We start from the raw sequence: 24,011 nt of genomic DNA, 5'->3' as shown, positions 1-24,011 counted from the left end.
GGGTGCGGGGTGGGGTTTGCTGGGTGCTGAGCCAGGCTGTGTGTGGTCGGGGGAAGGGTGGTTGGGCGCTATGCGGCTGGGCACTGGGCTGTGCCTGTGTGTAGAAGAGTTGGGTCCAGGGTCAGGCTGTGTGTGTGGACGGGCAGGGCTGGGCTGGGCTGTGGGGGGAGGTGTGCCGCCAAGCCACGCTGTGCAGTGAGGAGTTGAGTGCGGAGCTGGGCACAGCGGGGGGAGGGTTGGGTGCCAGGCCGGGCTGGGCGGAGCTGGGCTCGGGGGAAGGGGATTGGGGGCCGGGCCGCGGGAGGCGGGTACCGGCGCAGCAGCCGGCTCCGTAGCCGGCAGAGGGCTCGCTCGGCTCCTCCCGCCCCCTAGCTGCTCCGCGGCGCCGCTGCCAGCAGCACCCGCCCCGGCCGGCGGAGGAACGGGGCGGCCCAGGCCGGGCGGCCGGGCTCGCTGTGGCTGCGCGGGGCCGCGGCCCGGGCCGGCGCCGAGGATGCCGCTGGGGCTGAAGCCCACGTGCAGCGTGTGCCGCAGCACCTCCTCCTCCATGTGGAAGAAGGGCGGCCAGGGCGAGATCCTCTGCAACAACTGCACGGGCCGCGCCGGGCCGCCGGGGCCCGGGCCCTTCGCCACCACCTCGGCCGCCGCCCAGCACAGCAACGGGGGCGGCGGCGGCGGCGGCAAGCAGGTCAGGCTGCCGGGCGCCCGCTCGTGCTGCGAGAAGGGGCCGGGGTCCCGAGGCGGGGGCTCCCTGGGGGTTTACACGGGGCGTGACACCGCCACGTCGCGCCTTCCTGCCCCCGGCGGGCCAAGAGCGGGGCCGGCTGCTGCAGCGCCCGCCGCGGGGCCTCTCGGGGAACTCCCGCGGGTGCCGAGCTGCGCGGGAAGCCTGGCAGCCGCTGCGCGCGCCCGGGGAGCGAGGGGCGTCGCAGTCGGGCCTAACCCGATTTTTATGGCGAGCCCATTTACTGAGGGTGTGAACGGTGACAGCCCGTAACGCGAACGCTCCTTCCCCCGCTTTCTCGTTTCATTGTCCGCCGGACAGAGCAAACAGGAGATCCACAGGAGGTCTGCTCGGCTGAGGAACACAAAATACAAATCTGCGCCGGCTGCTGAAAAGAAAGTTTCCACTAAAGGCAAAGGGAGAAGACATATTTTCAAGTTAAAAAATGTAAGGTGACTGTGGCTATAATGTCTTGTGCTCATTGTAATTATACTGGCTATGGCTTGGTCTAAGCTACTACGTATGTCACTGGGGGGGTGAATAAGCCGGCCCCTGAGCCACATAAATTACACTGACCTAAGGGCTATGTCAGCGGGAGAGCTGCTCCTGCCCGCACAGCTACCGCCTTCTACAGAGGTGGATTTATTATGCCCACAGGAGAATTCTCTCCCATCTGCATCCAGCCTCTTCACCAGAGGCGCTGCTGCTGCATTACCGCAGCTACGCAGCTCTGGCGCTTCTAGTGTAGACTAACCCGGAGTAGTGTGTTCTGCCACTCCTGTTGGCACACAGCTCTGGTGTTGCAGTCTTCTCAAAGCAGTGTCCCAACATGTCAAGGTAATCCAGATCTGCAGAAATATTAGTAATTTCTCCAAAGAATTACTCATTTTCTGCAGAAAACCAAATTAAACCCCAACTGAGTTCAGCTCAGCTGTCCCAATTTCTGGGTCAGTCCCTTCATTTTTGCCAGGGTGGATAAAAATCGATGCCTTAAAAATCCAGTTGCCTTTTTTAAAAAAAAAAAAAAAAAATTCAGTTAAATCCACATTTATTTTTTGAAAATAAATCTGTAATTTAAAATCCAAAATAGAAAGTGACAACCTATGATAATGCACTAAATTATTATAATTTAAAATAAATAATATTGAAAAATATGTCTGCTGTTAAGTTTTAAATAAAGTTGAATCATTGAACTGGTGGAAAACACTGGCTAAGCATCTGGAACCAGAATTTGCTGAAATTCTAAACTAGCTTTTGGCAGCAGTAGCCTCTTCTGCAGTTGCAGAGAGAATATTTTCTTCAATTCAGTTATTCAGCTAGTTCAGTTCAATATGAGGTCATGCAAAGTTAAGAAACCAATTAGAAGTTGAAAAAGCAGGAAGGCTTCTTTTCCTCTTCCAATCTATTAACAAAATCTGCGAGATGATGAGATCTGCTAGTTCTAAAGTCTTGGGGAACACAGTGACCACAAACAAGTCAGTTAAATTCTCTAACTACAGATAATACTTTCCATGTTTTGTATTTACAATTGACTTTTATTAAACAAGTTTTTACAAACTTTTTTTCTTATAAATCTAACACATTTAAGGTAGTTTTATTTAATAAAAAAAATAATATTGTTTTTGTGCATTTGTAATTTAATTTGAATTTCCATCCCAATAGAGTTTGACAGCAATTGCAAGTTAAAAAATATCATCTAATAAATGCATTATTCACCATTTTCTAACACAATAAAATGAATAAATATAAGTTAAGATATATAATTAATAATCTTCCTGGTTAGCAAAAAAGCTCAAAATTTAGTGTACAGCGTGTATTTAGTTGCCAATAACCATGTTTGGTTGCCAAGCAAGAATCAACCTTCCTTAAGTACAGATACAAAATAATTTAAATCAGTTATTTAAACAAAGGTTTCCTGCTTGCTAATTTAAATAATTATTAAAAATTGCTTTGATTTAAATTTAATCCACCCTGATTTCTGATGACATGTGCATTTGACCCTGTTGTAGTTTCTTTTGCAACTTCATTCATGCAATCAGCCTTTAGTCAGGATAGGATATGGTTGCAGTATCAGGTACACAGGTTTGGATTGCTCCTAGCTCTGAACAGTGTAAACAAACTTGCTCACATGTCTCTGTGTAAGGGGTCATTCTGTCTCCTGGTTTGAACTGAGTTCTCAAGGGTCCTGTGCTTTCTTCTCCTCTCCCCCGCTTTCATGTTTAACAGTAAGACTGATCATTCAAGTTTATAACCAGCCTTTCTCTTTAAAACCTCATTTTTGAGTTAATGAACATTAGTGGGGTCATTGTCTCAATTTTTATTATAAAATGGACATATTTAGAAAAATTCTAATTTCTTGTCCATTCTTTTTTATGTGAAGATTGTGCTTTAGTATCTTAGATTTGCTAGAATTTTCTTTCCTATTTCTCTAGAATACAATAACATTTTCTTCATGAATTTTTCTACCCTTGTAACTTCTAACTGTTTTTATGTTGTTGTTTATTTAGCCCATCAAGGCTCCTGAGTCTGTATCCACTATAATTACAGCAGAATCCATCTTTCATAAGGTATTTATGGTTTATACAGAGCAAAAGATGATATTCCTCTAAGACTTTCAAAAGTTATCGCGGATAGATAGTGAAAGGACTTTATTTACAAAAAGTTTTCTTTCTTTTATGAACTGAATTCTTGGGGAATCCCAGCATCAGTGTGTTGTATCATTATATTGCTGCCCCCAATCATGGAAAATTGTTTACCCCAGAAGTTTTAATCTCTTTTCTCTCCAGAGGTTAAGCATTACATTGTGTAAAGAGAGCCAGCTTTTTAATTGGAAAAAAAATTGCAAAAACACACTTGTGAATTTATGAAAAAGTGTCAGCTTTCACTGTTACTCTGGGAACCAAGCAAAATTGACATTTACTTTCAGCAGTAGTTCAAATTAATGTGGTGGGTCCTATTTTAAGTAGAGGGCATATATTGGTGCGTCTAGCACGTCTACGAAAATAAATGTATGTTCTCATATTTTCTTCTTTAATAGGATGTCTAAGTTATTTTATTTGTAGCAGTGTCTATGTCTGGGACAGTGCTCAATCATATATAGTATTTTTTAAAAACTGAGGGTGTTCTTTATCTTTTTTTTCCCAAAGGGAAAAATCAAAACCAGTATTAACTGATAACTTATTTATATCAAAGACCGGTTGACGCTACCAAAAACCTGTTTGCTGGCTAGTTACTCTTTGTGCTGCCATGTGTATGGAAGGCCTTGGTCAGTAATCCACAACTTCTGGCTCTAGAGTCTAGAATCACATGTAACTGTTGGGGACAGCATGTAGACTGGCTCTTGTGGTGCCCTGAAGAATTGTACTCGTGTTAATGAGGCAGTGTCCACTTCTGCAGGATAGAAAAGGAGTACTTGTAGCACCTTAGAGACTAACCAATTTATTTGAGCATAAGCTTTCGTAAGCTACAGCTCACTTCATCGGATGCATGCTGTGGGTGGTGATGCACAGACCATACTATGGGTGAAGAATAATTCAATTTTACAGCATCCCTTTCCCTTGGTTTGAAAGGCTGAATTGTTGGAGCGCTTGGAGAAGGGTGTAGTTTATCATTGTGCCTACAAATAAATGGTTTAAGGGAGGGAAATTTGGTATTTAAAGCATCCCTGAAGAAAGCTGAGGAAAGTTCCAGGCAGTTGCTAGTAAAATCAGGTTTTTTAAAAAGTAATTATCTGTATCTCTTCCAGGGAGTGTACTATCAAATTGGAGATGTTGTTTCAGTGGTTGATGAGCAGGATGGAAAAACATACTATGCTCAGATTAGGGGGTTTATTCAGGACCAATACTGTGAAAAGAGTGCAGCTTTAACATGGCTCATTCCTACCGTAGCCAGTCCCAAAGACTGTTTTGACCCTGCATCCTATATCATAGGTAAGCGCCAAGATTTCCTATCATAACCTGTATACATGGCTACACTGGTACAAAAAAACCCGTTGTATAGACTATGCCTAACTGTGGTGTAGTTTATAGAATACTTTGTTGTTCTCCCTGACCATCATTCATGTCGTTTTAAGGCCCAGATCCTGTGAACACAGGAATAAATGTGTGTGTGAGTAGTCCAGTTTAATTGAATGGGATTACTTACATGCATAAAAATAATCACAGCCTTGTGATTATTGTTGTGGGCTTGTGGACTTAATTATCAGAATCTAGCCCTAGGGATATTAGTCCTGACTGATAAAGTAGGCAACATACTATACAGGCCTGTGTGACAGTTCCAGAACAGTTTCTATTACAAACATCAAGTATGAATATATTTGAGAAAAATGAGCTGGACATGCAGTTCAAGCACAGAGAGCAGCTAAATTCATTACATATATTTTTTTGAGCTCTACTCATAACTACTGGAAGAATGCTTCAATTTGAACACAGAATGGAACAAATTTTAAAAGTTTCCGATTGAAATAGTAGTGTTCTCAGATATTGTTGGCTGTTGTTCCGTTATATATAATGTATAAAGCTTTAAAATGTCCTCCTTGGGGAATTTTGCACCACTGTGTGTGAGCAGATTTCATGTGCCCTGCAGATTTCTTTGCTTCCCCACAGAAAAATGACTCTGACAGGGAAGCAAAGGGAGGATGCAAGAGCAGTCATGTACCACTCCCTAGCTGCACAGGTACATCGTTTCAGGCACCTGGACTAGCTGGTGGAGAGGTAAATCACCGCACGGCTGGGGACACCCAGCCAGTGGCTCCTACCCTGAGCTGGGATCAGCTACTAATCCCAGCTGGGCTGCAGGCAGGAAAGGACAGGACTTCCTCTTCCCCTGCAAGGAATGGCTGGGGCTGTATCAGACCCACGCCCAGAAACCTCCCCCAGCTGCAGGAAGCTCAGCATCCTCCCCTGCTTCCTGCTCCCATAGTTCCATCAGCAGCAGGGGGAGGGGGTCACTGTAGAGGGAGCTGCTCCCCCATCTACCCAACCCTGTATATCTGGACCTCCCATACCCGGGCACCACCGCCAAGCCTCATCCCATACACCCAGAACCCTCCTAGCTCTCCATACCTGAACCCCACCCCACGGAACCTCAACCCCTGCATCTGGAGCCCCCCTGCACCCAGACTCCCTGCCTCTGGACCCCCACTCCTGTACCCAGACCACCCCCCACTGAGCTTCCTGCACTCAAACCCCCACCCTGATGAGCCCCACCCCCTGACCAACCTGAACCCCCACCTAGCTGCACCCAGACCCCCCTGCGGAGACCCCCACACCCAGACCCTTTTGCTGAGCCCCAACCACTTTCACCTGGAAGATCCTGCAGAGTCCCATTGCCCCTGCACCTGGAACACCCACCACCACCACCAACGAACCTCTGTGCATCCAGATCCTCCCCCACCTAGACCCGCCCCTGAGCTGCCTTCACCCAGATTGTCCCACACAGAATCCTCTAACCCCTAATCCTGCCTGATTGAGCCTGCCTAACCCACACCTGGTGTGCCAGACCAGGCCAGGTGCAGAGGGGCAGGGCCCCAGGGTGTTTCTGTGGCAGGCCCAGGCCTTGTACTGTGTCAGGATCAGTGCAGCCTCACCACTGAGTCCGTGTCCCGGGGGAGGGGAGATGGAGAGGCTGCAGGGTGATCTCCCACCTTTGTACAGCCAGTGGCCTGTGTGCCCCACTCCATGCTGGAGCCTCTGCATTTATTTATTGACAAATAAAACTTGCAGAATTTTAAAATATTGTGTGCAGAATTTTTAATTTTTTGGCGCAGAATGCCCTCGGGAGTAAAAATGTTACTTTGTTTTTTAGGACCAGAAGAAGATCTTCCAAGGAAAATGGAATACTTAGAATTTGTTTGTCATGCACCTTCAGAATATTTCAAATCTCGATCGTCTCCCTTCCCCACAGTTCCTACTAGACCAGAAAAAGGCTATATTTGGACTCATGTCGGACCTACTCCTGCAATCTCCATCAAGGAAACTGTTACCAACAACTTATAATCTTTGTTTGAGTACCATTTAAAAGTATATTAGTTGTATTCTCAGCCTTCATCTGTACATCTATTACAAGAATTTTTTTTCTAAAATGTTTGGTTGGCCATATGGATTATGGTGGTGGTGATTTTTTTAAAATTTCTGACTTTTGAAAGAAAATTTTCTTATTTGATGCTTCTGTTTCCCTCCCTTGCTCCAATTAAAGCCACTTGTTTTGTCACCGTTGCCTGAGTATGAGAACCTCACGTTTTGTATTTTCCTCTCTCCTGCCATGAGTTAGTGATTTCTTTAAGTGGGCTGTCCCTGTAGTCTTCTAATCTTGCCACTGTCTCTTACAAAAGAAGACTAGCACTACGTGCAGTATTTTAGGAGCCATCGCTACCTACACAACATATTGTATAGCTACGGTAGTGTATTTTTGTTCCCTGCCATTGACTTTAAAGACTAAAACCAGTGTTCATCAATATGGCTATGCTCTGCACACGTTTGTTCAAGGTTTTAATGAGAGAGCATCGAGTGTACTGAGCTGAATTTTACAAATGGGTGAAGTTATACGAGTTTCTGTAAAACTGCATAAGAGAAGGAGACCTATTCGAGAACTACCATTCTTTGGCTTTTGCCACTCTGTCACCTTCCCTGCAAAAACCTGTTGAGCAGAGCAACATCACTTGATGCAGAAACAGAGACAGCCTTGAGGCATGACTAGGCAAGCATGATGTAAGTAACCCTTTTGTACTTGTTTGCTAGATCAGGCCCTTGGGTTGGTTTTAAATTCTCTGCTGAGTTTTGGTACACTACTTATTGATAGTTCATAAGAATGAAAAGGTAAATAGTAAAAAATGGACTTCTGAAAAACAAACAGTTTAATTACGTTAAACTCATATGCCTCAAATTCCAAAGCAATTACTAAAGAAATGGAAGGTACTTAAACATCAAGATTAATAACTGACCATCAGTAAATCTTATTTTGTATATAAATATTTAAAAGCCTTCACCAGCATCTTAGATCTTAGAACCTGAGAAATACTGATTTTTTTTATATTTAGTCCACTGAACAGAAAATCTGTTTAATAAATTCATACTAACGTTTTTACCCCGCTTAAGCACTTTACAGTCTCCTTAGATCATGGGGGAAAAATACTACACGCTTCAGAGATTGCAGGTCCTTCATGGTTTTATTTATATTATGGTAACACTCAAAACCTCCCAGTCAATGTTGAGGTATTGTCTCAGGTGGTCCTGTGCAAGCACAGACAAAGACAAGACTCCTGCTCCAGAGACATGTTTTAACTTGGTGGGGAAAAGCAGAAGTCAATTAAAAAAATTCCCTTCAAGGGTATGTACCCTTGAAATTTAAAATAATCACACTTCCCTTAATTCCACTAACAGTTAACTAGCAATAGCCAGACAAAGTGTAACCTCCACTCTCCCCCTCTCCAAATGCTAGGGAAAACAGGTAAGGTTTGCAGCATGCCCTCAAGGTCAACCTGCTGGGAATATTCCAAGTGGGGGAGTAAATTCTAAAATTGAGGGACTCGGCCACTAGCTCCAACTTCTCTGGAGGGGACTCTAGTAGCCATAAATACAGCAGAATGGCACAAGATCTATTATGTGCATAGGACCTACATTTTTTTTTCTTTTCTTTTTTTTTGGGGGTGGGGTGTTTAATAGCTCAATAATACCATCTTAAATTCCACCCAAAAATGAATAAGCAGCCAGTGCAGATCATGGAGCACTGTGCTTGTAGCAGGATACTCCATTTATTGAACAGGTAGCTAAATTCTGCACCAACTTTAGTTTCCAGATGCATTTAAGATGTAGCCCCCCCGGACATTGCAGTAATCTAATGTTTGGGTGACAGCGGGAAGATCCACACCCAAAAGAAACTTACATGATGGCTGTATGTAGATAGAATGCTAGCACTTTGCCCTTCCCAAAGAGTGTTGACGGTCCCCTCTAATATTACGTCAGATTTTTCCCCACTGGCCTTTGCCATCTTAAAAAGTCATGGGTCTAGAGCACAGTGCTTCCCACCACTCCAGAATCTCCGTGAGAGACTGAAACCTGGGAAGAGAGGACTTAGTGCCTCAGCTGGAATAATATGTCCAGTTGCAGGTGCCATACTTCAAGAAAGATGTGGACAAATTGGATACAATCCAGATGAGCAATACAAAAATGAGAGAACCTGACCTATGAAGAAAGGTTTAAAAAAAAAAAAATTGGGGTATGTTTAGTCTCAAGAAAGAAGACTGAGGGGGGACCTCGGTCTTCTTTGTAACAACTTAACATATTTGAAGACTGATCAGTTCTCCATGTCCATTGAAGGTAGGCCAAAAGGTAGTGGACTTAATCTGCAGCAAGGGAGATCAGGTTAAATATGAGAAAAACTTTTTAAACTATAAAGGTAGGTAAGCTCTGGAATAGGCTTCCAAGGGGGTTATGGAATCTTTGTCCCTGGAGGTTTTTAAGAATAGGCTGGACAAACACTTGCCGGCAATGATGAGGGTATACTTGGTCCAGCCTCTGCACAGCAGGCTGGCCTGGGTGACCTCTCAAGCTCCCTTCCAACCCTACATTGCTATGATTCTATTATTACCCTGCCACTACACAGGCATTGCAGGCTGAATTCTCATAATCTTATCTATAAAAGAAGAAGCAGTTTTCTCATACTGGGGGGTATTTGAATCAGCCACACAGTGAAGGCAGCTTATCTTAACCAAAATGTCCACCATGTGAAATAAATCTGCTGAGCGGAGAAGTTGCAGAATATATGTTGGAGGCAAAGAACCTTTCATTCGCCTCGTATACATCCATGGCATAAAACTTCTAAAAATTATCAGGCAGTCAGCTATAATCTAAGACATCCCCCGGTGGTCATCTAGGGACAGGTTTTTAAAGGTATTTAGTGCTCACTTTATATTGTTTTTTTATTACAAATATTTGTACTGTAAAAATAAGATAAATAGTATTTTTCAGTTCGCCTCATACAAGTACTGTAGTGCAATCTTTTTCTTAAAAGTTTAATCTACAAATGTAGATTTTTTTTTTGTTACATAACTGCACTCAAAATCAAAACAATGTAAAACTTTAGAGCCCACAAGTCCACTCAGTCCTACTTCTTGCTCAGCCAATTGCTAAGACAGACAAGTTTGTTTACATTTACAGGAGATAATGCTGCCTGCTTCTTATTTACAATGTCACCTGAAAGTGAGAACAGGCATTCGCAAGGTGTTTACGTGCCAGATATGCTAAACATTCATATGCCCCTTCATGATTCGGGCACCATTCTAGAGAACATGCTTCTGAGCTGTTGATGCTTGTTTAAAAAAAAAAAAAAAAAAGTGTTAATTAAATTTCTGACTGAACTCCTTGGGGGAGAATTGTATGTCTCCTGTTCTGTTTTATCCGCTTTCTGCTATATATTTCATGTCATAGCAGTCTGAGATGATGACCCAGCGCATGTTCATTTTCACAGCATATTTGACAAAATGCAAAGAAGGTACCAATATGAGATTTCTAAAAAAAGCCATAGCACTAAACCCAAGGTTTCAGAGTCTGAAGTGTAGTCCAAAATCAGAGGGATGAGGTACGGAGCATGCTTTCAGGAGTCTTAAAAGAGAAACACTCAGATGCGGATACTACAGAATACGAGTGATTGGCTGACATAGGACTGAGTGGACTTGTAGGCTCTAATGTTTTACATTGTTTTATTTTTTGAATGCAGTTATTTTTTTGTACATAATTTGACATTGGTAAGTTCAACTTTCATGCAGTACAGCACTTGTATTAGGTGAATTGAAAAATGCTATTTATTTTGTTTTTTACGTGCAAATATGTCCTCAAAAATAAATATAAAGTGAGCACTGTACACTTTGTATTTGGTGGTGTAACTGAAAAGAATATATTTGAAAATATTTAAATAAAGGGTATTCTATTATTGTTTAAGAGTGTGATTAATCACGATTAATTTTTTTAACCAATTGACAGCCCTAGTATTTAGGCAGCTAATGGGATTTTTCTAAGTGCCTGACTCCTATTTATTTCAATGGTGTTGCAATGCCAAAGTCCCCCTGATGTCTTAGCCTCAACCTCTTCGCCAGGCCTCCATGTCCCCATCAATGACAGCATTGTTTCATCCTCTTGGCCACCCTAAAGTAGCCACCAAAAGGATGCCACTGGGCACCCAAATAAGGATTTCCAGGGCAGGCTGCAAAAGGGCATCCTAATAATTTAATTGCCAATACCACAAGCAAAGACCCTCCTTAGCCTCCAGTTCCCTGGGACTTGCACAAATGTTAGAATACCCTCGCACAAATGTTAGAATACCCCCCACAACCACCCAACACCAAGTGATCCTCTCTTAAGAGGGCTCATGCTCTCTCCCTCCCCTGCCTCATGGCCTTCCATAAGTTATCACATAGATTTTCCCCACAAAATACCCTTTTATTCCCTGATATCCCACATCTTCTTGGACACTCCCCCTCCACCGCAACATCCCACTCAGTGTCAACCCATCTACTAGTGCAGAGGTTCTCAAACTGTGGTCCATGGACCACCAGTGGTCCGCGAGCTCCATTCAGGTGGTTCACGGATAGTTCCCTCTAAGGTGCGTGCCTGGGAGGCTGCACACAAGAGAATGAAGGCCCACCCACCTAATTAGTGGAGTTGTGCAGGTGTGTCTTCACTAATTAGGTTCCTGGACCTTGGAGAAGATGCACATGTAAGGTGAGGTGGTGGCCTTGGGGGGAGTAAGGAGTAGGTGGGATGGGGCAGTGGGGTACAAAGAGGGAGTGAGGGAAACTTGGGACTTGCAGGGCTGTGGCGGCCAGAGAAAGAGGCGACTCTCCCCAGCTCCAGGGCTGGGGCTGCCAGGGAGAGACGGCCCTCCCTCCCAGCCCCAGCTCTGTGGCTGCTGTGGCGGGGGAGATACCGCCTCCTTCCCAGCCCCAGCTTGGGGGTTGCTGCAGTGGGGAAGAGTGTGAGAGATCCCCACCCTCCTTCCCAGCCCCAGCTTGGGGGCTGCCACGGAGGGAGAGACCGCCCTCCTTCCCCACCCAAGCTCGGGGGCTGCTGTGGCGGGGGAGAAACTGCTCTCCTTCCCAGCCCCAGCGCGGTGGCTGCCATGGTGGGGGAGAGACCCCCCCTCCTTCCCAGCCCCAGCTTGGGGGCTGCCACGGCAAGGGAGAGAAAGCACATCCATCACATTAGAAAGGTAAGACTTTTAAGGTAAGATATTAAAATATGAGTTGTGTGTGTTTATTTGTAAAACAAAAAATCATTAATTATTAAGGTTTTTTTATATGGCACTTTTATGCAAAGTACTTTACAATACAGTAGTTAGCTAACAGTACAAACAACATTTGGAAAGATCATTAAGTCGTCCGACAAGACCCTCAGTAATTTTCAAGTGGTCCGCAAAAAAAAAAGTTTCAAAAAACCACTGTACTAGTGTTTTTCACACTCCCACGCTAACAATCTCCACAACAGTAACCTAGCCCCCTTTCCACAGGGACCAAGAAGCAGGGGACTTATATGGATAAAAACAGTTCAGTCTAAAAGTCAGTCTCACCACGTAGTGTACTTCTCTCAATATGTGGGAGGATTACCAACTCGCCACCCCAAAATAAGAGCTTGTTGCTGCTCCATTAACTGCAGCATAAAGAAGAAAAGGGTTACAATGTCTATGTAGAGATTCAATGCATAATCGATGGGCTCTTGATCCTTTGTGGATTCTCTTCTGATTCTAACTTGTGTCTTCATCAAATGCTTACAAGAACAAGGAAGGAAAAACCTTAATTACCTTTTTTCCCCTCTTTTGGGTCTTACAACGTTTATACAAAATACAAAGTTTATATACAGCACTTGCACACACCTGGGACTAAACCTACCGTGCAACATTCTATGACGGTAACTGTGACAGGGACTCAGATGCATTTGTTAATGTTTGTGGACATCATAATTGCAAAGGTTTATTTCTCCTAAAGGGACCTCAGTCCTAGTAACAAGACTGTAGGGCAGAATTTAAGCTGTCATTCATATTTTTTTGGCAAAATGCTTTAAGAAAAGGCAATTTACAAATGTTTTCTTGTGCCTCTGTTATTTTATTAATGATCTCTTCCCCCTTAATGCTGATCCTTTCAACTTCTCTGGCTCCTTGGGCCTCGTTAACCCCAACCACAGGGAACTGCCCACTATCACGTGCCCCAAGCCACCTGCTCTAGGAACTGCAATCTACTAGAGCACTCAGGCAGCCTCACTGCCACTAATGAGACCGCTGCTGCTTTTTCACAGCAAAATTACACATTCATCAACAAGCACTAAATGGCCTAGACAAAATTGCTGGGGAAGAAACTTTGCATTTCTCCACAACAGGCATAGGTAAAAGTGGCCTGGTTTACAGAGGTGCTAAGCATCTACAGAGCCACTGCCTTCAATGAGAGCAGAGAGTGCTTAGCACTTTTGAAATATCAGGCCAAAACTATTTAGGTGCCTAATTATGGAACCTCATACTAGATAACTGAGTTTGAAAATTTTGGCCAAAGAAAATAGTTTGTATGGTGACAACATCTTATTTCAAAAAGAGAGAGAGAATGCTATACAAATATTCTACTTACAATTGCAAAGATCAGCGTTCCAAACAAAGCATAACTTAGCTGTAGTGTCTATAAGAAAAGGTGAAGAAATATGTTTGTGTTCACCATCATTGCAAAATGACAAATAGGAAAATAGGAACAAGTTAAAGTTACAGGCCTTATAGCATTTAAACCAATGTCAGCATTAAAAGGGACATTTCTGGCATAGTAAAAAGAAGCCCCAGCAGAACTGTTTCATAGCTGATCTAAAACAAATGCTAATCCATAACTGGCAAATAATACACTTCATATATCTGTTACTAAGCTTCTCATTCAGGTGCGATCATTTAGACTCTCTCCCACGGTATTCTGTTTTTCATTTTGGGAACATGCACAGCCTTTCTTGGCTTGTAAATCCAGAAGAGACTATGGATACCTGTTAACACATTGTTTTTTGCTACTCAGAGAGGACTGAAATAGGAAAAACATACAGAGGACATCTACCGATCAGCTGATTAAACAAAACAATGTTCAGAGGAGTACAATTTGTGTCACACAGTGGCACTTCTTCCTTGTGCATAGCTCATCATTCCTTTCCGCAGTGAGGATTTTGCTGTAGTTTGCTGTAGTGAGAGCTGAGGTTACTGGTACTGTCCGATGCCAGATATAGAATACATCTACACAGCAGCTGGGAGGTGTAATTCCCAGCGTGGGAAGGTAGACTTACACGCTCTAGCTCTGCTTGTGGTAACATCTAGAAATAGCAGTATGGCTGCCATGGCACAGGCAGCAGCTGAGGCTAGCCACCCACGTATGTGCCTGGGGCGGTGGGTGGGACTGTACTTGACCAGCTTTCCCGAGCCACTGCGGCCACACTATTTTTAGGTTCTAGCTCGAGCAAAGCTAGTGCATGTATAATCTACCCAATCTGGGAATTACACCTCCAGCTGCTGTGTAGACATTTTGGGTATAAGTACTGTATGGTACAGCCATGGCTATTCTGGAAAGGCGCTGTGTGCTTTCATGAGAAATACTAAGTAAATTACTTACAGGTGATCTGTTAAAGATACAGAGAATTCCAAAGATGACCAACATTGAGACCACACTCCAGGGGGGCACAGCTTCACAAGTGACGTTCAACTGAGAACAACAAATACAATAAGACTGTCTTCAGTTGCTATTAAACAACACATCTGTGATTGCGAATGCTACCATGTTTTCTAAGGACAGTGATTAGTAAGCTTGAATCAATGATATACAGCTGGTACAATCCTGAAATTACCAAGGCTGGTTTAAGCTTCTGCTCCATTTCCTGGACTTGGATTAAACTAAATAAATCTCTGAAATACGTTTTATTGATTTCTAAGTACTACACGTCTTGATTTTAATTAGGTCCTTAACCTGGCCTCCAGCTGCTATTGTACACACATTAGCACTCACTAGCACCTGTGGGAGAGATTCTAGTACCTGCTCATGTGAATGATAGAATTTTCACATAGAAAACATGCCGAGAGAACTGCATTTTATCACCAGTGTAGTTGGGTTTTATAATCGGTCATTGGTTACTGGGATTAGAGCAGCAAAATGTGTGGGTAGATAGATGTGTTCTTTGTGGGAGGATAGCATAAATTAATTAGGACCACAGGTTTTAGGTCAGTCAAATTATCAGATTTGTTTTTTAATATGCGCATCCCTTGCACCAAAAGAAAAGCCAATAGTTGAAGTAAGATGCTGAGTAAAAAAGTAGCTCACCAGAGCTCTATGTGACTCAAAAATATAAATTAATATAATTTTGTTGGTAAATGAATGCTAATATTGGCTATTCAAACTGTTCTTTTGCCAAATATTTCATGAGATGATACTTACTTTTGACTTTAGAGCAACCCAAGTTAGCATCACCGTCACAAATGCTGTTATTCCTCCAACCTGCATTACTGTCATGGCAGCAAAGAAGCTAAAATCCAAGCATACAACATATTATTTAAATGGAATGCACAATTAAAGTACAATTAAAGAAAATTTTTGAAAAAGACTTACGATGAAACCACTCCAAGCACCAGCCCTTCAATAACAGTCTAAAAAAATCCAAAACAGAGAGAGAGAGAGACCATTTCCTTTGAGATGGAGAAGAATGTCCCTTATTAAAATGTTGCATATTTTTATTTCAGTTCCTTATATTACTGATATGAAATACTGAAAAAAAATGGTCAGGATGATGATGGGAAAGAAACACAGCATATAGAAGATCTCTAAGGAAATCAGCTCCCTAGTCATTGTCTTTAAAGCATTATTACTTTACACCTTAAACTATTTGAGCAATTCCACAATGATCCTTCTTCATGCTCGCATCATAATCAAGTGAAATAGGAATAACTAAGAAGTCCACAGGCCATTTTCTTACAGGCACATTTGGAAAAAATACATTCTACAACTAGGGTTGCCAACTTTCTAATCACACAAAACCGAACACCCTAGCCCCGCCCCTTCCCTGAAGCCCTGCCCCCTTCCCTGCCCCTTCACCAAGGCCCACCCCCCCACCCCACTCACTACATTCCCCCTCTCTCGGTGGCTTGCATTCCCCCACTCTCACTGGTCTGGGGTTGGGGTGCGGGAGGGGGTGATGGCTCTAACATGGGGGTATGGGCTCTGGGGTGGGGCCAGAAATGAGGGGTTCAGAGTGGGGGAGGGGACTCCAGGCTGGGGCAGGGAGTTGAGGTGGAGGAGGAGGTGAGGGCTCCGGCTGGGGGTGCGGACTCTGGGATGGGGCCAGGGATGAGGGGCTTGGGGTGCAGGAGGGGGCTCCAGGTTTGGGGGGGCACTCAGGGCTGGGGCAGGGGGTTGGGGTATGGGCTTAGCTCCGGTGGCTCCCAGTCAGCGGTGCAACATGGGTGCTAAGGCAGGCTTCCTGCCTGTCCTGGCACCGCAGACCGTGCTGCACCCCGGTAGTGGCCAGCAGCAGGTCTGGCTCCGAGGTGGAGGCACACAGGCGGCTCTGCGTGTTGTTCTCACCTGCAGGCACTGCCCCCCCAGCTCCCATTGGCTGGTTCCTGGCCAATGGAAGTGCAGAGCCGGTGCTTAAGGCTGGGACAGTGCGTGGAGCCCAGTGCCCCCGCCCCCGAGTAGGAGCCAGACCCGCTGGCTGCTTCCGGGGCACAGTGGGATGTCAGAACAGGTAGGGACTAGCCTGCCTTAGCCAGCACAGCAGACCAGACTTTTCATTGCCCAGTTGGTGGTGCTGACCAGAGCTGCCAGGGTCCCTTTTTGACTGGGCATTCCAGTCGAAAACTGGACACCTGGTCACCCTAGCTACAACTTGGAACCTCAAAGGTTAGGGAAATGTGGGGTTCTTTGATCTCCAAAAAGGACATGGCAATAGAGGGAATGCTCCAGAGACAAAAACTTGGTGGGATACAATTGAATGATCTGACCACCACCAAATCGTTCATCCTTTCTTCCCTTCAGCTTCCCCTGATGCCAGGCAGTAGATGGGTTTTATTCCTGCCCCAGCATGTGATTAATGGATACATGACACAATAGGCTAGTGAACACTGCAGAGGGGGAGTAAATCAGACTTTCCTTTGTAAAGCAACTTGAGTTTTAGAGATTAGAAGTGTAGAAAGGCGCTAAGATTATTAATTTTGTTATAAAGACTCTCCTGCAATCGCACAGTTCCACCTCCTCCCCAGGCACACCATGTCCCTTTTAAATTTACACAAATTCCATGTTATTCAGCAGGTTCCATCCTCCAGAATAGGTGGCATTGTCAGGGAGTCATTTTTTGGACTCCCTGACAATTATAGGAGTCATTTTTTGGACTCCATTTTGGTTCAGAGAAATGTTCACGTTTATGCATCTGAAGACAACCTGGGTAGTTCCTTAAAACATATTAAAGGAAAATGATAGGGAAAACGCATAGACTTCAACAATATACTTACAATCATCAACGGTAAAATTAAGTTCAGTGGGAATTTTTTGCAGTTGTTGCCACAGTAGTCAATTATAAACAGCAGACCAATAGTTGCTGGACTAAAAACAAATTAAACATTTTTGACATTAATATTTTGGCTAAATATAGTTGATGACAGTTGTTAGTATTTCCACTATTTAAAACATAGCATACAAATATTACATCTGAATCGCTGAGCTATACAATGTTTAGTTGTCTATATGTTTTTTGTTATTGCACCAGGCTCTTAATTATACAAAGCCAAACATTAGCTGAAATATATAATGGCTCTCCAGTTGGAATCTTATTTTGGTGAAATTTTGATTTTTGGCTACAATCCCTGAATCAGAGGGGTAGTCAGGATTTACCTGTTCTTAGAATATCATCATATGTTTGTAAGTGCATCAGATGACTTGCGCATTATCTATCTGATTTGCCTGAGCTGAGATGTTGTTCGAACTATAGAGTTGTGCAGAAATACAGACCCTAGCAAAAAATGTTGCTGGGGCCAAGTTTTCCAAAAGTGGCTTTCATTTATGTCTATGCACTTTTTGATCAGCAACACCTGTAGGTACCCAGGTGATGGGTTTTACACATATAAACTGTGTCACTTGTGTCTTGCCCTCTTCTGTTTTCTCTACTGCCTCTGACATCTCTCTTTTAACATCTGCTCAGATCTCTCTTCCCCCTACCTCCACTTCCATTTGTTTACATACATATACGGCTCTCATCATTGTAATATCTAAGCACCCCACATGGGACTCTTTCCTCTTTCCACCTCCCCACCAAGGGTATGTCTACACTGCAGCTGGGAGCGAGGCTCCCGACGCAGGTAGATAGCCTTGCACTAGTGGGGCTTGAGCTAGAGTGCTATAAATAGCTGTGTGGCTGTTATGGCTCCAGCAGAGACTTGGGCTAACCACCCAAGCTCAAGCCCACCTGACCCCTCCCCAGGCTGGAGCTCTCTTCTGGACACTCCACTGCAGTAGTATTGCGATTCTGATGAATACATTGGGCAGTGGATCTCCACACAAAGCAAGTGTAGCTGCCCACCTCTTGTGTTCCAGTGCGGTGGGTGAGGCCAGCAATCTGGTGGTATGTAGCATATGCGTGCCTACACACCAGCTACTGACAAACTCCCTGGTGTGGTTGAGTGAATTTGCCTATGCAAAGGGTAAAGATCCATGATAAATTGTCACTAAATGAAATAATGCCATCGGAAAACTAAGACACATACAGAGCATACCGGTGTGCATTTCTATTCGCTAGACTCACACGGAAATCCTAGGACTGAGCCTTCTATAAAGGAGGGGGAAGGAAGAAGATGGGGAACAGAGAAAAGAAAGAGGAGGGGAAAATGTAATCGATTCACTTCTTGTGTCACTATCAAGAGATGTGACAGCAATACTGGTCACACTCAGCCTGGGAACGGATACCTGCTTGTACTGTTAATAATCTCACAGATCATGTTTAATGAAACACAGTGGATTGGTGAGTCATTTTGGTTACTTACAAAAGTTTAAGCCAAAACCAGAGCTTCTTCTGCTGCCATCCTTGAAGCATGTTCCTAGTAAGAGACAAAAGTGGTTGCTACAAATCACCTATGGCTTTGCAAAATACATTGGGCAGCTTTGGTTCTCAGTGATATTTGTGCATCTCCATTGACCTCAGTGGAGTTGCAGGAGTTTAACTGACTGGAACTGGCCCTTTATTTGTATTTAGCATTGCTTTCCTTACATGGTCCTACTTCACACACACGGCTTGAACTTACAGGAAGTGCTGTTTACACCAACAGTTCACAGAAGACAAACAGGCAAAAAGCGAAGAATTTAAATAGCAAAGATGAGTTGTAGAGCAGTGACAGATGTGGTAAAAGTTCACACTTATGCCAAATCCTGCCCTCATTCTCCATGGAAGGCCCTAAACAGAACTCCTTCTCTCTCCTTACTTAACCAGAGATTCACTTCCAATATCTTCACCTTCTTTCTTCTCTCACTCAAGGGACTGGAAGGTTCCTGAGGAGATCACCTGGATATTCCTTTCCTTCAGTTTCCTTCTCAGCTTCCTGAAGTCTTCCAGGATCTGTGGAATGGTGCCTGATATGGTGTCATTGCAGCTGATGAGGATCACCATCAAAGGAATGTCTCTGGCCGACCTCAGAATCTTATTTATTCTTGTGGTGACATCCTTCATCTCTGCTTCTGGAAGCAGCAAACTGTCCTGCTGTCCTTCTGCCCCTTGCAGAATGTTCTATCCACTCTTCTTAGCATGGAATCCCCAGTGAGGATTGTATTCTTCTTTGACAAGCTCTCTTGGACTTGTCTGAGGTCCATCTGGTTTGATCTGAGCAGTAGTTCTCAGTTCTTACCTTTGCTATTTTTCCTCCAGTCGGTCTTTGCAGGTTGTTCTCTCCACATGAATTGCTACCAGGTGCTGAGTAAAACAAGACTTCCAACTGTGAAAATATCCTTCAGGTTCTCCTAGAGGGAGTGGAGACAAATTTCCAGTCTTCTTTCTCCTTGTCTCCTCTTCACTTCACTCTGTTGCTTCCTCCTGCAGGCCCTGCTGTGCATTGACTGGATCTGGATAGACAGGAAATCCTCCATAGCCCCAGTGCTTGGAAGGTGATCACTTGTTCCTAGAGACCACAAACCTTTCCCTCCATCAGGGCTTATCAGCCTGCACTTCATGCAGACAATCTCTCTCTCTTCAGGCAGGAAGCAGAACATGGGACATCCAATGCTGGTAACAATAACGGATGTCTTGCTGTCCATCCTTTGCTGAGGCAAAAATGAACCTGTAATGCAAAGCCTCCAAACTTCCTTCTACAAACTCCCATGGAAACTCTGCTATTAGATGCCCCCCTCTTTCCTTCTGGGCTCCTGGGTTGCACTATTGGGAGGTGGTGGGAGTACTTTGTGACATCACTTTATGGGGTACAACAGAGCAGTGCATCCAGCTAGCTCTGCCTACTCCCCATCTCTTGCCTAGTTGCACCCAGTGGGAATCCTCTATATGCCTCTGAGCACAATTGTGAGGAGCCCTGACACAGCTGTACAAGGAGGAAGTCTCCATCCCCTCCTGTTTCCCCACAAGGCCAGGTAAGGCACCAGCTAGCCTTTGGACAGCATTAGTCAACTCATGCTACAAGGACACACTCCCTAGAAGTGTAGTTTAATATGAAGCTAAACACTGAGAACTTACCAGTAAATCAATCCAGAGATTATACCAATTGTTATTGCCAAGAGAAGTGTTGTAAAGCAGTCCACTTCCAAGACGAAAGCTGAGGAAATAGTGCAGAAAGTGTTGTTTTAGATAAGCCATGCTGGCCGTAGCTTCTCAGAGCCCCCATTGGCCTGGAGCGGCGAACCGCAGCCAGTGGGAGCTGCAATCAGCCGAACCTGCGGACGCTGCAGGTATACAAACCGCCCTGCCCGCCAGCGGCTTTCCCTGACAGGCTGCGTGCCAAAGGTTGCCGATCACTACTTTATGGAAAAGTTTGAAAATGTTTGCTCTGCACTTGTGAACCCAGGCATGGGAATCTACTCCCCACCCTATCCAGGAGGACGATCAAAAATTAAGTGGGCCATCATAAAAGACAAATTTTGTTAATTGCCCCATCCATCCATGGAGAAGTAGGTGCAAAAGGCCTCATCCCATTGGTTTGAATGCTGGAAGAGGGAAACAAAAATAGTGTACATGAAGATTTTTCATCTCTTTGCTGTTTGAACTCCACAGGGCTAGAGACACTAAACTCAAGCCAGAGATCCCCATGGGTTATCCCTGGGTCTGCCCTGAAAGACATTTTGAATTGACAGATCTGTATAACTGTTAGGATTTAGATTGCAACTCATTTGTGTGTATAATTTTGGTTGCTTTAACCTATAAATAACTCTCATTTCTTTTTCCTAGTTACTAAACCTTTTGATAATTTATTACAGGATTGGTTACAGGAGTTGTCTTTGGTATAAAAGCTAGGTACCAGTTGATCTGTGGTAAGTGACTGGTCTCTTGAGACTGGAAGCAACCTGAATATTTTGTGATTTTTGGTGTAGGTGACCATTTATCACTAAATCCAGATTGACTGAGTGGCGAGATAGACTGGAAAGTTTAAGGGGACTGTGTGTGGCTCCATGGTAAGACTGTTACAGTGATCCAGGAGTTCACATTTGTCACTGGCTTGGTGAAATGTAATTATAGAACATATCACCAGTTTGGGATGTCTGCCCTGTTGTTGGCAGTCTGCCCTGAGTTAGGCACTCACAGTTGTGAGCCACTCCTGACTACAACACCTGACAAAATCAGCTCCTTTTCAATTACTTGGTAAAGCTCTGAGCAGTAACTAGCAAAGGAGTAGGGTAGCAGAGACAAGACATTCTTTTTGCAGTAGCCAGAAATGTAAGAGCTAGGTAAAAAGTAGAAGCATACATACACCAGCACAGCAACCAGAGTGCAGGAGGAAAGATAAAGTAGTGGAGAACTCCCTCCCACACACCCTCTTGTAGCTTGGAGATTTTCCAGTGGGATCTGACTTGCAAGTGTCTGATACAATTGAAGCCCCTCTAGGGGCTGCAGGTATGTGCATGTGTGTCTTCATTACTTTACCCCTTACCCAGCTGCCCAGCTACTGTGATGGGTGGATTTTTCTACAACTCTACCGTTCCCTTACATTTCTGGCTGCCAGGAAACTGCGAACTAATAAGACATTTTCACAGGGATCAAATCACTGCACTTTCTTTGTCTTTCTACATTGCACAGAAATGAAGAATGAATGGCTTCTGTTCCCTGATGTTTTAACTTACAGATTACTTAATTTGTATGCGGTTTCTCTTTATAACCCCTTGATGCAAGCTTTTTGGACAAAGGTCATTTTTATCTGGAAACATCAAGGCTACTGTATAATGTTTGATTGGTGATCAGAGACTTTACACTGCTGGGCACCAATCCTGCAGTTGATCAATCAGAAATGAAGCCGTGCACCCACAAATTTAAATAAGACTCCATGGGAATGGGCAAGCACACAGGCATGCCTTATGTTGCAAGTTCAGAGCCCTGGAGTTCATTGAGGAGGGGCAGAAGGAAACAGCATTTTTATTTTCTAGGACTCTAAAAAGGTGATAAAATATTGAGGAAATTTGGACGAAGAGTAATCATGCCAAGGTATGCTGAAGAGGAATGTGGATTTAAAACATCTGTTGGTTACTCAACCATGGCTTATGCAATTATTAAAACTACAGCTGCATTCAAAAATACAGAGCTAAATGTCCATTTGCGATTGCAGTGTGGCTACTAACTTACCACAGCAGTGACATTTGAAATGGTCAAGCAATTAAGCCATGGACACTCAGCTGGTAACATTTAGCAGCTAATTTTTAAACTTCCATATCAGCAGTTTGTTTCCCAACAAGAACTTTAAAAAGAAAAAGAAAGAAAAAGGAATAATCTTGTGCCCACTGAAGCCAATGAGTGTTTTCGCTCTTGAGCTCAGTGGGCCAGACTGTGACACTCCTATTCAAGATGTGCAGTACTGTAACTCAGCAAGCCACCCCACTGATTTCAATGGGACCATATGTGGAGTAACATTTTATTCAGAAAAACAACGAGGAGTCCGTGTGGCACCTTAGAGACTAAGAAATTTATTTGGGCATAAGCTTTCGTGAGATATAACCCACTTCATCAGATGCATGGAGTGGCAAATACAGTAATCAGGAATAAATATACAACACATGAAAAGATGGTGTATATTTATTCCTGCTTACTGTATTTTCCATTCCATGCATCTGATGAAGTGGATTATAGCCCATGAAACTTATGGCCAAATAAATTTCTGACTCTCTAAGGTGCCACACGGACTCCTCATTGTTTTTACTGAATAAAATGTTACTCCACATATGGTCCCATTGAAATCAGTGGGGTGGCTTGCGGACTCCTCATTGTTTTTGCTGATACAAACTAACATGGCTACCATGTTGAAACCTGTCATTTTATTCAGTGTAAGCAAGGGAATCAGAATCTCAACAATGTGAGCAGAATTTGGGCTCCTTAGTTCCTGTGTGTAAACCCTGAACCTCATGAACCAGTTGAGAACAAAAGCAGAATATCCTTTCAATCAGCAAGGATTCATCCAGAAAAGTAACATCCACTTCTGGAATTTCCCCACTTACCTTTCTGTGAACACTTAAGACATTGCCACTCATCTTTGTTATCGTTATTGTGCTGGTTTAGCATTGAACTGCTCTGCTGGGACCCCTTATCACGAAGCCTTTTTTTACTGTGTTGGGCTGGTGGGGAATGGACATTTGCCTTTTCAATGTTTTGTTTGTTTTGACTGAGTCTCAATGAGCGACGTCTGACCTCCACCTCCATTGTTTTATTCCTTCTCTTGAGTACGTTCGGCACCTAGACGCGTGTTGGGAAAAGAACTATTAGTAGCCATTATCCTCACAACAAGAATGTTTAAAAAGTACCTTAATGCATAACCCAGAAACTCTTGCTTAATCTAGTATAGTTTAAAAACATGATCTATATGAATGCAATAGAATTGGTTCAAACACAACTATGAAGTCATCAATAATTTGTTAATGTGAAAAATACAGAACTGTAAAACACACCTGTGCAAATTAATCACATCATTAGAGTTTATCAGTCAATTATATTTTCAATGTTACATATTGTTTACTACTAGACTTACCTCTATTTTTCTTCAGTGTGAGACAGATTATTTGTCTGGTGTGTGAGATAAAACTAGCCCGAGCTATTAACAGGAAGAAATTTACTTA

General features: G+C 43.8%; 2 protein-coding genes across 2 annotated transcripts; one reads left to right on the top strand and one right to left on the bottom strand.

The window, feature by feature from the left end:
* Window positions 1-325: 325 nt before the first annotated feature.
* Window positions 326-6,939, top strand: GATAD1 (GATA zinc finger domain containing 1). Its single transcript, XM_073333969.1, has 5 exons — window positions 326-688; window positions 1,046-1,171; window positions 3,232-3,291; window positions 4,470-4,653; window positions 6,530-6,939. Exons 1-5 carry the CDS (start codon window positions 494-496, stop codon window positions 6,718-6,720), a joined length of 756 nt encoding a protein of 251 aa, XP_073190070.1. The 5' UTR covers window positions 326-493; the 3' UTR covers window positions 6,721-6,939.
* Window positions 6,940-12,137: 5,198 nt separating this feature from the next.
* On the bottom strand, window positions 12,138-23,604 carry LOC140906062 (protein lifeguard 1). Its single transcript, XM_073329563.2, has 9 exons — window positions 23,397-23,604; window positions 20,437-20,515; window positions 18,746-18,799; window positions 17,222-17,312; window positions 15,324-15,361; window positions 15,153-15,240; window positions 14,337-14,426; window positions 13,329-13,376; window positions 12,138-12,480 (listed from the first exon to the last, which is right to left on the bottom strand). The coding sequence occupies exons 1-9, from the start codon at window positions 23,596-23,598 to the stop codon at window positions 12,301-12,303; spliced, it is 870 nt and encodes a 289-aa protein (XP_073185664.1). The 5' UTR covers window positions 23,599-23,604; the 3' UTR covers window positions 12,138-12,300.
* Window positions 23,605-24,011: the final 407 nt, after the last annotated feature.

The sequence above is a fragment of the Lepidochelys kempii genome, chromosome 2, assembly GCF_965140285.1.
Source record: "Lepidochelys kempii isolate rLepKem1 chromosome 2, rLepKem1.hap1, whole genome shotgun sequence".
Classification (NCBI taxonomy): Eukaryota; Metazoa; Chordata; order Testudines; family Cheloniidae; genus Lepidochelys; species Lepidochelys kempii.
Note: the sequence above shows the minus strand (reverse complement) of the source record. Positions and strands in the feature narration are given on the sequence as shown.